At 32.5% G+C, this 13,691-nt stretch overlaps 1 protein-coding gene across 2 annotated transcripts; it reads left to right on the top strand.

Moving 5' to 3' along the window:
• The first annotated feature begins 3,572 nt into the window (after positions 1–3,572).
• Positions 3,573–9,983, top strand: LOC142529705 (nonsense-mediated mRNA decay factor SMG7-like). Of its 2 annotated transcripts, none has more exons than XM_075635316.1 (8): positions 3,573–3,806; positions 4,666–4,812; positions 4,940–5,551; positions 5,679–5,801; positions 6,354–6,589; positions 6,671–8,648; positions 8,830–8,959; positions 9,438–9,983. In XM_075635316.1, the coding sequence occupies exons 2-6, from the start codon at positions 4,738–4,740 to the stop codon at positions 8,625–8,627; spliced, it is 3,003 nt and encodes a 1,000-aa protein (XP_075491431.1). In that variant the 5' UTR covers positions 3,573–3,806; positions 4,666–4,737; the 3' UTR covers positions 8,628–8,648; positions 8,830–8,959; positions 9,438–9,983. The 2 variants fall into 2 exon arrangements, with proteins under 2 accessions (XP_075491431.1, XP_075491430.1); XM_075635315.1 differs by having other exon boundaries at positions 8,823–8,959.
• Positions 9,984–13,691: the final 3,708 nt, after the last annotated feature.

Genomic DNA, 13,691 nt, shown 5'->3' with positions numbered 1-13,691 from the left:
AGAGATCATGATCCAGATTCTGTTAATCTATTTTTTCTGAATTGACTCGCTGAACATCTACTATAACATATGACCCACTCCAATTTTTGTATAAACATTTTGAAACAAAATCAAAAGGTATATAATAAAAAGTTGTTAAATTAATGAATGATATGAATTTTTTTACATTAATAAAAATAAGTAAAATTAAATAGACTACTTACATATACTCGATAACTTTAAAAGCAGCTTGTATATGAGTATGTTTCTTGTGAGACGGCCTCACGAATCTTTATCTGTGAGATGAGTTAACCCTACCGATATTACAATAAGAAGTAATACTCTCCACATAAAAAATAATACTTGTTCATGGATATCCCAAATAAGATATCAGTCTCAAAAAATACGACCCGTGAGACCGTATCACACAAACTTTTGCATATATATATATTTATTTATTTATTTATTTGTTGTATATATATATATATATAATATATTTATTTATTTATTTGTTGTGAGTAACGAGGAATTCGATTGTTCTGAGTTAACAATATCTTCAAATTTAGTTTGGTATCTGATAATATATATTTTTTTTACAAACAAGGCAAGTAAAGATAAACATAGTAGTTCTCTTTAGATCGATTGCTAATGCATCAACAAATTAAATAATTTTTTAAAATCAATTTATAATTTAAACTTGTACATTATAATGTGAAGAAGAATAATCTCGTGTAAAGTTTGGTTGGTTAATGTAATTTTTTGAGAATATAAAAAGACTTTATAAAGTAAAGCTTATAATAAATAGAATAATAAAAAATATTTAATATAAGGGGATGTATAAAAGAGATAAAACGTTTTTCAAAAGTTAGAACTTTTACGTGAGAAAACCAAGAATTTTGTTTTTTCCTTCGAAATTTTTATTACTATGTTTTCTCAGTAACACAAAATTCATGTGAAATAGTTTTATGATTAATTTTATTAGACATATATTCTATTTGAATCCGTTATAAATATTTTTTATTTTTTATGTCAAAAATATAATTTTTATTATAAATATGTGCGGAATTTAAAGATAATTATATAAAATCAAAAGATATTTTCTTAAATAGCCTCCACCAAATTACTATAATCAATTTTAACCTTCAATTAAGTTAATTTATTAAAATAATTTTTTTATATCAAATTACAAAGATATCATTTAAATCCACTCATTATCAATTTATCTCTCAATCTTTTTTCTTCTTTCTTCAGTTTCATGCGTTTGGAGCTTTGAAACACATCTATTTTAGTTCTTCAAACATATATAAATTTCATTTTTTTGTCCACCTAATTTTTCACACAAATAATGATTAATTTTTTTGTTTATAATAATATATATTCATAGATATATGGCAAAAAGAATTTTGTTTCTGTCAAATTATTGAATATATTAACTCTAATAAAATTTTCTAATTTTTTTTTTTAAATTTGACTTGATTATTGTCGTGATTTTTCCATAATTTAAATTTTTTTAATCAAGAATATTTTTAAGTTGAAAAGTTGAAATATGTGTGAATTCTTTTATTTTTATGTATAAATAAGTGGAAGATTCACGATATATTGACTCCAATAAGAATATTTTGAAATTGAAATATGTTTGAATTTTTTTATTTGTATGCATTAAAATGTGTATATGACAAAAAACTTATGTGAGAGGGTTTTCATTGGTCGTATTTTGTGAGACAGATATCTTATTTGAATCATCAATGAAAAGTATTACTTTTTATGCTAATAATATTATTTTTTATTGTGAATATCGTTAAAATTGACCCATCTCATAGATAAATATTCATGAGACCGTCTCACAAGAGACCTAACTCTGTGTATATTTATGTATTCTTGCTGATTGTTGAAATAATTCTTTTGTTGAGTTCTTGGAAATACAAACTTATCACATAAACCCGAGTTCTAGGATCTTATTATTGGGAATTGATGGAGTGTCACATGGTTATGATGGACTTGAACCGTCTTCGATAGAATTTTTTATGTTGAGTTAAATATTCTTAAGATTAGATCTCTTTTAATTGTATGTATATTAAAAAAGATAAAATATTTTTCAAAAATTAGAACTTTTACGTGAGAAAACCAAGAATTTTGTTTTTTCCTTCGAAATTTTTATTACTATGTTTTCTCAGTAACACAAAATTCATGTGAAATAGTTTTATGATTAATTTTATTAGACATATATTCTATTTGAATTCGTTATAAATATTTTTTATTTTTTATGTCAAAAATATAATTTTTATTATAAATATGTGCGGAATTTAAAGATAATTATATAAAATCAAAAGATATTTTCTTAAATAGTCTCCACCAAATTACTATAATCAATTTTAACCTTCAATTATGTTAATTTATTAAAATAATTTTTTTATATCAAATTACAAAGGTATCATTTAAATCCACTCATTATCAATTTATCTCTCAATCTTTTTTCTTCTTTCTTCAGTTTCATGCGTTTGGAGCTTTGAAACACATATATTTTAGTTCTTCAAACATATATAAATTTCATTTTCTTGTCCACCTAATTTTTCAGACAAATAATGATTAATTTTTTTGTTTATAATAATATATATGCATAGATATATGGCAAAAAAAATTTGTTCCTCTCAAATTATTGAATATATTAACTCTAATAAAATTTTCTAATTTTTTTTAAAAATTTGACTTGATTATTGTCATGATTTTTCTATAATTTAAATTTTTTTAATCAAGAATATTTTTAAGTTGAAAAGTTGAAATATGTGTGAATTCTTTTATTTTTATGTATAAATAAGTGGAAGATTCACGATATATTGACTTCAATAAGAATATTTTGAAATTGAAATATGTTTGAATTTTTTTATTTGTATGCATTAAAATGTGTATATAACAAAAAACTTATGTGAGATGGTTTTCATTGGTCGTATTTTGTGAGACAGATCTCTTATTTGGATCATCAATGAAAAGTATTACTTTTTATGCTAATAATATTACTTTTTATTGTGAATATCGTTAAAGTTGACCCATATCATAGATAAATATTCATGAGACCGTCTCACAAGAGACCCAACTCTGTGTATATTTATGTATTCTTGCTGATTGTTTAAATAATTCTTTTGTTGAGTTCTTGGAAATACAAACTTATCACATAAACCCGAGTTCTAAGATCTTATTATTGGAAATTGATGGAATGTCACATGGTTATGATGGACTTGAACCGTCTTCGATAGAATTTTTTATGTTGAGTTAAATATTCTTAAGATTAGATCTCAATTAGCTATCAAATATTGAATGACGCAAGTTTAAAAGTGCATAAAAATTGTGAACAAAGATTGAACAATGATTATAAAGTAATTTATTATTTTTTTCTGATAACTATAGGCAGTAAAAACTTGGAATAAATAATCTAGAATAAAAAAATAATATATGATATTTCAATTATATAAGATATAATGTAAATGTTTAATAAATAAGAATATTTTTAAAATTAAGAATTTGAAACAATTTTTTTAAAATTAATTTTCAATAAAAAACAATAATAATAATAAAAGGAGAGTCGTCACCTGTTGTACATCTTTCTTTTCCTCTCATGTATTTTTTCTTCTCTCTCAAAGCTAATGCCAGAAAACCCCAGATACCACCCAAATTTATACGTTGAAAACTTGCAGGCGCCAATCAGGAATCCTATACATATATATAGTTTTCCTTTTTCTGGTGTTTGTAAAATTTAGGGAATTTATTGATTTCGTCGAATTAGGTTTGTCGCGGGGAGATATTTGCGGATCTGATGCCTTTTTTGGTTTAAGGTTAGTTTATTTAGCTGATAATGACATTTTTTGTTGTTTTTCTCGTTGTTCATGGTTGGATTGGCTTCGAATTTTTCTTTAACTCATGGATAATCGTTTATTTATTTGATTTGTGAACTTGGTTATCTGTTTTAGGGTTTTGAATTGTGGTTTTCTTTGGAGTTGTTTTGTGGTGGTGTGGTGGTGGTGGTGGTGGTGAGGGTATAGGGGGTAAATAATCGAGTTTGAGTGTAATCTGGTAGACATGTTTTTTTTGGTTTCATGTGTGCTTTAAATTTATCTTTTATCTCTTAGTATTTTAAAATACTGATGATTCAGAAAATTCCCTTTGAATTTGGAGTTTTAGTTACTGGGCTGGTGGGTCAATCGCTTTGGTTAAGTTTTTTTCATTTGAAGACAAAGATCTCTGACACAAGATTACATCTGAAATAACATTAGCATCAAATTACGTCTGTATCTTACCCTTTTTTATGAATGGGTTCGGCCAGGCATATGCAATAAGTTGAATTATTAATCTCTGTTTATTCTTATGTATATTAAACGCGTTCTATAGATTATTTTTTGAAATCAAATATAAACTAGAGCATCTAGGGAGTATGAGCTCACTTGGATCTGTAATCTAGGTTATTGGTTCATAAGAATTGTCTGGAGTACGTCCTGTTTTTTTTTAATATACGTAACTTGGGCAAGAAGATTTACTGGATTGTTGTTGTGGCAGCATTTATACCTAAATGTTATGTTTTCAACCAGTGAATAAATTTGTTTTGCCACACAAGAGTGCTGTGTAGGAGCTTTGATTTTTAATTCTTTTATCTTGTTTAATTTTCTGTTCATAATGTTGCTGCTGGTAATTTTTCAGGGACTCTATGTGTTATCTCTCTTCAGAAGTTTCATTTGGTAGAATTGATTCTTTCATTTCTTTGTTTGATGGATGATGACCATTTCGATGGATAACAACGAAGAAAAAGGTTCTTCAAGAGAAGGTGTTCAACGCCTCTTTAACAAGGTATGTGCTTTACTCTGAAAATTGTGTAGTCCTTTTTGGTTGGCGTTGTGTTTTTTAATGCACAAGCAATTATTGACCAGAATTATGTTTTTCCTGGAACACTGCCATGTGAATTCAATTTCTACAGAATATTGATTTGGAAAACAAACGAAGAAAAGCAGCACAAGCCAGGATCCCTTCAGACCCTAACACATGGCAGCATATGCGAGAAAATTATGAAGCAATTGTCCTTGAAGATCATGCTTTTTCTGAGCAACATGACATAGAATATGCTTTGTGGCAGCTCCATTATAGGAGGATCGAGGAGCTAAGGGCACTCTTCAATGCAGCTCTAGCATCCGGAGGTTCAGCCGCATCCCAAAATGTGAAAGGTCCAGTTCGTGACGGATCTGATCGAATTACAAAGATCCGTTCCCAGCTTAAGACTTTCCTTTCTGAGGCAACTGGATTTTATCATGATTTGATGTTGAAGATTAGAGCAAAATATGGTCTGCCCCTGGGATTCTTTTCTGATGATTCTGATAATCAGATTCCGGTGTCAGAAGATGGGGAAAAATCTTCTGAGCTGAAAAAAGGCTTGATGTCCTGTCATCGTTGTTTGATTTATCTCGGGGATCTTGCTCGTTACAAGGGCTTATATGGTGAAGGAGATTCTAAAGCTCGGGATTTTATGGCTGCATCTAGTTATTATATGCAAGCTTCTTCACTCTGGCCTTCAAGTGGTAATCCGCATCATCAGGTGTGGCAGTGTGTATTCTTTTGAACTGCTTTCGTGTTATCCTAGAGCATTTGATTAAATATTCCTCCATTTTTTGTAGTTATCTTTGATTGTTTACTTGTTATTAATTGTCCTTTATTATTTTCAGCTTGCTATACTTGCTGGATATTCAAATGATGAGCTGGTATCCATATATCGCTATTTCCGAAGTCTAGCAGTTGATAACCCTTTTATTACCGCAAGAGATAATCTGATAATTGCATTTGAGAAGGTAAGATTCATGTGATTACAACACATTAACTGCACAAGACTCACTTATGACTTGTTTGTTATATTTCATAAGGTTTTACGTAGTTTAACAGCCCTGATTGGTTGTATTTTTTTATTTTTATTTACCTAAACATGGCTTGATGTAGATATTTATTGGAGGTAGTTTAGAGTTTAGATTTAGCATATTCTTGCAAGTTGTTACATTCCATATTGCATTAGCTAGTACCAATGAATGTAGTTTATAGTGCATGAATCGTGCATTTGTTATTTTGTGAACTTGTCTATGTTTTACTTATGTTGGCACTTCATGCATGTTCCTTTTGCACCTAATTGGTACGGGTTTTAGCAAGAATGGTGTAATGAAATATGTATTTTGCATTGTATTCGAAAGTGTTATTAAAAATCTAGGTTTGTGTCGAATTTTGGGAAGTGCATGGTCAATAGATTTTTGGACAAATGCAATGTGGAAGGATGCAGTAGGAAGAAGGATGATGCCTCTTGATCTTTATGGTGTCAGAACTTTCATCGTCTTTTTATCTGTTATATTTTGCAGAATCGGCAAAATTATACCCAACTTCTTGGTGATGCTAAAGTTACTTCAGTGAAGGCAACACCTTCAAGAATTCCTGGGAAAGGAAGAGGCAAAGGGGAAATAAGGCAATCTTTTAAAGAGAATAATCGGGTATCAACTAATTCAGTTAAGGAAAGAGCCTCAAATAAATCTGATCTCTTCAAAGCCTTTGTCACACGATTTGTTAGACTAAATGGAATTCTCTTTACTCGCACAAGGTCAGTTTTAAATTTTGGAGAGAATGTAAGAAATATTTACTGCTTTCTTTACTGATATTTGTTTATTAACTGTGATTCCAGCTTGGAAACTTTTCCGGAAGTGTTCTCAATGGTGAAAAATGATTTATTGGAACTTCTTTCTTCTGGATCTGATGAGGAGTTCACCTTTGGCTCAGATAATGCTGAGTGTAAGCTTGCGATTGTCAGGCTGGTCGCCATTGTAATATTTACAGTGCACAGTTTAAATAAGGATAATGAAAACCAATCATATGCTGATATACTACAGCGTTCAGTTTTGCTTCAAAATGCTTACTCTTCTACCTTTGAGTTTATGGGATTCATGCTCGAAAGGTGCTACCAGTTAAATGATCCTGCATCGAGCTATTTATTGCCTGGCATTATGGTTTTTGTAGAGTGGTTGGCCTGTCGTCATGATGTTGCTGTTGGCAGTGAGATGGAGGAGAAACAAGTCAACGCAAGGAATTTTTTCTGGAACAAATGCATTTCCTTGTTAAACAAGCTCTTATCAAGTGGTTATTTGTTTCTAAGTGAGGATGAAGATGAAACATGCTTTTCAAACATGAGCAAATATGATGAGGGTGAAACTGCAAATCGTCTTGCATTGCCTGAGGATTTTGAATTGAGAGGATTTCTTCCTCTCATTCCTGCCCAGCTTATCCTTGATTTCTCTAGGAAGCATTCTTCTGGAGGCAATGGAGGCAAAAAGGAAAAATGTTCACGTATTCAACGGATCATTGCATCTGGAAAGGCTCTTACTAATGTAGTTAGTATTGGTCAGGAAGGATTCTATTTTGACACGAAGTTGAAGGAATTTGTGATGGGCGTTATGCCAGAGATTTCTGATGATTATTTGTTTTCCAGCCCTCTGGAATCCAATGTAAATGCCAACTCTCTTAACATTTCGATGGGGAGACAAATGGATCTCAGTGCTGTGCCACAGTTTGAGGGTGGTGTAGAAGTGGAGGACGAGGACGAGGACGAGGATGAGGTTATTGTTTTTAAGCCTTCCACAACCGAAAAGCATTTTGAGGACTTTGCTTCAAAGTTTACTTCTTCACAGATTCTTGCTTCTGTTGGGGGGGCTGGACCTATTGGTCTTGGGTGTGAAAATGGGTCCTTATCTGTTGGACAAGATAGTCTTCTAGTGCAGAATGGGATTAGCGCTAGCACGATACATCCTACTATCTTTGCTAATGGCACTTCCCAGTATCTGCAGCCAGTACAAACTAGCACATCAAAGTGGCTTGAAGAGCAAGCTCAAACTATGAATGGATTGGCCCAGCTACATCTACTTAAGTCTTCGCTGGAAGATCAGTTTCGAACTTCGCAACCTGCCACTCTTTCTGTCTCCTACCCACAGTTCAATGCTGCTACGGGTTATAATCATTCAATTCCGATTCTAGAAGCTACTTTGCCATCAAAATTTGACTCCATTATATCCACAGGAGTAACTTCTGATAGCCTCTCTATGAAACAATCTTCAATAATTCCATCTGGCTTAAAGAAGAATCCAGTGAGTCGACCTGTCAGACACCTTGGTCCACCACCTGGTTTTGGTTATGTTCCTTCCAAAGCTGCAGACGAGTCACTGAATACGGCTTTGAAAAATGAAAATCCTTCAAACCCAAAAATGGATGATTACAGTTGGCTAGATGGTTATCACTTTCCATCATCTAATAAAAGTGTTGGATTCAGCAACTCTCTTAATCTAGTGGGACCTACAATCCATTCTGTGAGCAACGGCAATGATTCAGTGGGTATAGCAAGTTTCCCTTTTCCTGGGAAGCAATTATCAGCACTTCAAGTTAAGAGTGAAAACCAAAAAAGCTTGGGGGATTATCAGTTTTCAGAAAATATGAAGATATACGACGAGCAGCAGCAACAATTTCATAACAGAAATCAACAGCCAATCGGACCTGTGCAGCAATTTAAAGGACCATCTGGGAACCAACATGCAGTCGGGGCTGCACAGCAATATCAAGGACAGTCTGTCTGGGATGGTCGTTTCTTTGTGTGAGATGATTAAGGAGAATAGAAGGTAAAGTTTGTCCTCTTGTTCTTTGTAAATTTATTTTCATCCGTTCATCTTCAATCTATTTTACCTGTTTTTATTGGATGTGGAATTTTCATTAGCTAGGGTTTGCATAAGCTATCAATAATTATCTCACGTGGATTTATTTTCCTATATCCTTATTTTTTTAAATGTATTAAGGTTACAGTTTACCGTGGCAAATATCCATTGCCTGGTGCCGTTATTTCAGCAATCGTCTTTGCAGATTGGATGATGTTAAGTTTTTTTCTGGGAGCATGGTTGGTGTTAGGGTCTTGCCGGCACCTGCTATTCAACAGGTCTCTCTCTCTCTCTCTCACACGTGCACACACGGACGCATTGTGTCTTTTGGGGAATGCAATTGTTTACTCAATTCTATGCCATAAATTGGGGGAAATTTTAGTAACTTCATCCCAGCTTGAAGTCAACACATCCCAACTTTGGCAGTATTTTTGTAATTGAGCAACTTTGAAATGTTTTCCTGTTCATGTTTGGCTTCTCTAAATGTCTACTTGTCTGGAGAAAAGTAGTGTAGGGTTAATAAAGTATTTCATGTTACAGTTAGAAGGAGAATCATCACAATGCGTTGCTTTCCCTTCTGGTCTAATGGAGGATTTACACGGACTCCACAATGCGTTGCTTTCCCTTTTGCTCTACTGCTTTGATGATTTACTTCCTACTATTCATATTTAATTTTTCCATCAACTTCCATTCTCAACACCTTTTCTTTTCGAGTACTACTTTGTATGCGCACTTAAATTATCTTATTTCATGCAGCTCGTGCCGTGCTTTCCAGATTATTTCAGTGGAGCTTATGGTAACAAATAGATCTGAGTGATTGGAATTGAAAATTTTATGAAATTGACTGCCTTGTCTGGTTGGATCAGTTGGGATTTCTTCTCAAGGAATATCACAAGTAGCCTGGAAGCGGTGGGCGTCAGGATTGAGTTAAAAGATCTGGTGAATATTCTTAATATGAAGTCTTCGTAGTTACATTTCAAAATATGCATGTTCAGACGCTGAAGTTCTCCAGTGTATTCCTGACAAATATGTTGTCTCTGCAACTTGAAGATGTTGAATTGAACTGAAAAAGACAGGGAATGTTCTTTTATAGTAATGTGCCAATTATCCGTTGTGGATGTTAAGACTTAAGTGTGCGACTATGGATGTCTACATCATGGTTGATTTTATTGCGAAAACACATTTTTAGGTGAATGTTATCCTTTTGTATCGCAATACAATATATTGCGAGTATGATGTTCGTTTCTTGAATTTGCAATTGTTCTTGGAATGCTACTACAATAAGATGCGCCTTGCTGTTCATGTTACTGGTATAGTGGTATTATGAACGGACATGGTGATTATTGAAACATTATTGCAAGACAACCTTGGATAAAAGTTGGGAAGTTCTTATCTTCTACTACAACAAATTAATTAACTCGATATAACGATGTTTTTTTTTTTAAAATACCACCTTCCTGGATGTGAACTTGCTAGTTACTATATATTTGCATTTGACTCGAAAGAGTCAGGTCTCTACATTTGTTTTTCCATTCTATTCCCTAGAAATGTGTATATATATTAAATAAATTTTAATACTATTGAAATAATATTTTTAATGAAGTTCAAATTCCAGATAACCATCTACATATATAATCAAATGTTAAATTTGAGATTTTAAAAATAAGAAAATATTTTTTTTTAAATCGAAAACCGGTTTTGACACAGAACCATGATTGTGACCAACTATAGGCTTGCCGATTATGATTTTAGCCTTTAAAAACTGTCGATCCGCTGGGTCCGACACTGGAGGTTAGACATGTCAAATCCGACGAGTCGGAATTATTATTATTAGTTTTTTAAAAAATGTACGGCCACGATCAAGTGGTCGTTAAGTAAACCATTGGGTATATAATTATTATTTTAAAGAAATGAACGACCATGATTTTGTGGGCATTGATGATCAATGATCACGATGAAGCTATCGTTGTGTAATGTTCGCCAGTTGCATTTTTTTCATTTTCTAAACAATTCCCACCCCCCACCTTTTAATTTTTTCCACACAATTCTCTCTTAATTCTTAAAAGTGCTGTGAAAAAGTAAAAATTTATGGTAAAAAGTAAAATCTCAAACTCTCAAAATTTACCAAACTACACACTTTATAATATTCTTCTCTCTACTCAATTGTATCAAATATTTACAAATGGAGACCTATTTATAGGATTTCTTTGGAAAACAATCCAAAAACCATTTCATCATTACATACATATCACACACTAATTTTCAATATTCAACACCTAATTTTACCTAATTTTCAACATTCAACATTATAATTTTCAACACAAATATTTTTCATATTTTCAACACTCCCCCTTGTGATGATGATCATGATACGATGATGTCTTCATTACGTGATTTTGTAATGCCTCGTTAAAAACCTTACTAGGAAAAACCCATTGGGATAAAAACCATAGTAAGGGAAAAAGAGTGCAGTCACGTAAACTCCCCCTCATGTTGACATGAACAATTCTTCACAAATTTCGTAGATTGCGCATCCCAATATTATATATGTGCTTTCTGAATATTGTCGTAGGAAGTGCCTTTGTGAAGAGATCTGATGAGTTTTCACTTGATTGAATGTGACGAACATCAATACATTTATTCTTCTCAAGCTCCTTGGTGAATGCGAAGAACTTAGGAGGAATATGTTTAGTTCTATCGTTTTTTATGTATCCTTCTTTCATTTGAGCTACACATGCAGCATTATCTTCATATAGTATCACAGGCTTCTCGTCGAATGATAATCCACATGAGATTTCGATATGTTGGCTCATTGATTTTAACCACACACATTCACGGCTTGCTTCATGTAGTGCAATAATCTCGGCATGATTTGATGAAGTTGTTACAAGCGTTTGTTTCTGTGAACGCCAAGAAATTGCAGTGCCTCCACGAGTAAATACATATCCAGTTTGGGAACGTGCCTTGTGTGGATCAGATAACTATCTAGCATCGGCATAACCAATTATACTTGGATTAGCATCTTTTGAATACAAAAGTCTCAAGTCTGTCGTTCCTCGTAGATAACGGAATATATGTTTAATTTCGTTCCAGCGTCTCTTTGTTGGATATGTGCTAAATCTTGCCAAAAAATTTACGGCAAAAGATATATCAGGCCTTGTACAATTTGTAAGATACATAAGGTCACCGATAGCACTTAGATATGGTACTTCTGGACCAAGAATATCTTCATCATCTTCACATGGACGGAATGGATTCTTTTCTATGTTTAATGATCTAACAACCATTGGAGTACTTAAAGGATTTGATTTATCCATATTAAAACGTTTAAGGATCTTTTCTGTATAATTTGTCTGGTGAACAAACATTCCACATTCTTTTTGTTCAATTTGTAAACCCAGACAATACTTGGTTTTTCCAAGATCCTTCATTTCAAATTCTTCCTTCAAGTATGACACAACTTCTTGAATTTCCTTATTCGTTCCAATGATGTTTAAATTATCAACATATACAGCAATAATTACGCATCCGGATGTTGTTTTCTTAATGAAAACACAAGGACATATTGAATTATTTACATATCCCTTTTTCATCAAGTGATCACTTAGTCGATTATACCACATTCGACCGGATTGCTTTAACCCATATAATGATCTTTGTAATTTCACATAATAACATTCTCTGGGTTTTGAACTTTGTGCTTCAGGCATCTTAAATCCTTCAGGGATTTTCATATATATATTACTATCAAGTGATCCATATAAGTAAGCTGTAACAACATCCATAAGACGCATTTCTAAATTTTCAGATACCGCCAAGCTAATCAAATACCGAAATGTAATTGCATCCATCACGGGAGAATACGTTTCTTCATAATCAATTCCAGGCCTTTGAGAAAAACCTTGCGCAACAAGTCGAGCTTTATATCTTACTATTTCATTTTTCTCATTTCGCTTTCGAATAAAAACCCATTTGTATCCAACAGGTTTTACACCTTCAGGTGTAAAGACTATAAGTCCAAAAACATTACGTTTATTTAGCGAATCCAATTCAACCTGGATGGCTTCTTTCCATTTTATCCAATCCTGCCGATTTTTACATTCACCAAAAGATTTTGGTTCATGATCTTCATTATTATTTATGATGTCGATTGCCACATTATAAGAAAATATATCATCAATTTCTTCTATATCTTTTCGGTTCCATATTTTTTCAGTATTAATATAATTGATAGAGATTTCATGATTCTCGTCAGTTTGTGGTTCTGATAGAACATTTTCATCATCATGTGTTTCTTCAGGAACACCATTCTCTATTTTGTGATCATCATGTGTTTCTTCAGGAACATCATTCTTTATTTTGTGATCATCGTGTTTCTCTATGAATTTTCTTTTTCGAGGATTTTTATCCTTGGAACCGACTGGCCTTCCACGCTTCAGACGTTTAATGACATCATGAGTATCTTCAATTTGTTTCTTCGGAATTTCAATTCGAGCAGGGGCATTTGCAGCATGTATATATGATTTAGTTACCCCTCCTTTTGTGTCTGCAAATGCATCTGGTATTTGATTTGCTATTCTTTGCAAGTGCATAATTTTCTGTACATCTTTTTCACATTGTTTTGTTCTTGGATCCAGATGTAACAATGATGATACATATCATGTAATTTCTTTTTCGGTATGTTTTTGTTCTCCCCCTAACATTGGGAATATTTTCTCATTAAAATGACAATCAGCAAAACGTGTTGTGAACACGTCGCCTGTCTGAGGTTCAAGATATCAAATGATTGATGGACTATCATAACCAATATAAATTTCAACCTTTCTTTGAGGTCCCATTTTCTTTCGTTGCGGTGGTGCAATAGGCACATACACCATACATCCAAAAATTCTCAGATGAGAAATGTCTGGTTCTTTACCAAATGCAAGCTGCAATGGGGAGTATTTATGAAATGCACTTGGTCTAATGCGAATTAATGAAGCAGCATGTAAAATTGCATATCCCCATATA

The sequence above is a fragment of the Primulina tabacum genome, chromosome 16, assembly GCF_025594145.1.
Source record: "Primulina tabacum isolate GXHZ01 chromosome 16, ASM2559414v2, whole genome shotgun sequence".
Lineage (NCBI taxonomy): Eukaryota > Viridiplantae > Streptophyta > Magnoliopsida > Lamiales > Gesneriaceae > Primulina > Primulina tabacum.
Note: the sequence above shows the minus strand (reverse complement) of the source record. Positions and strands in the feature narration are given on the sequence as shown.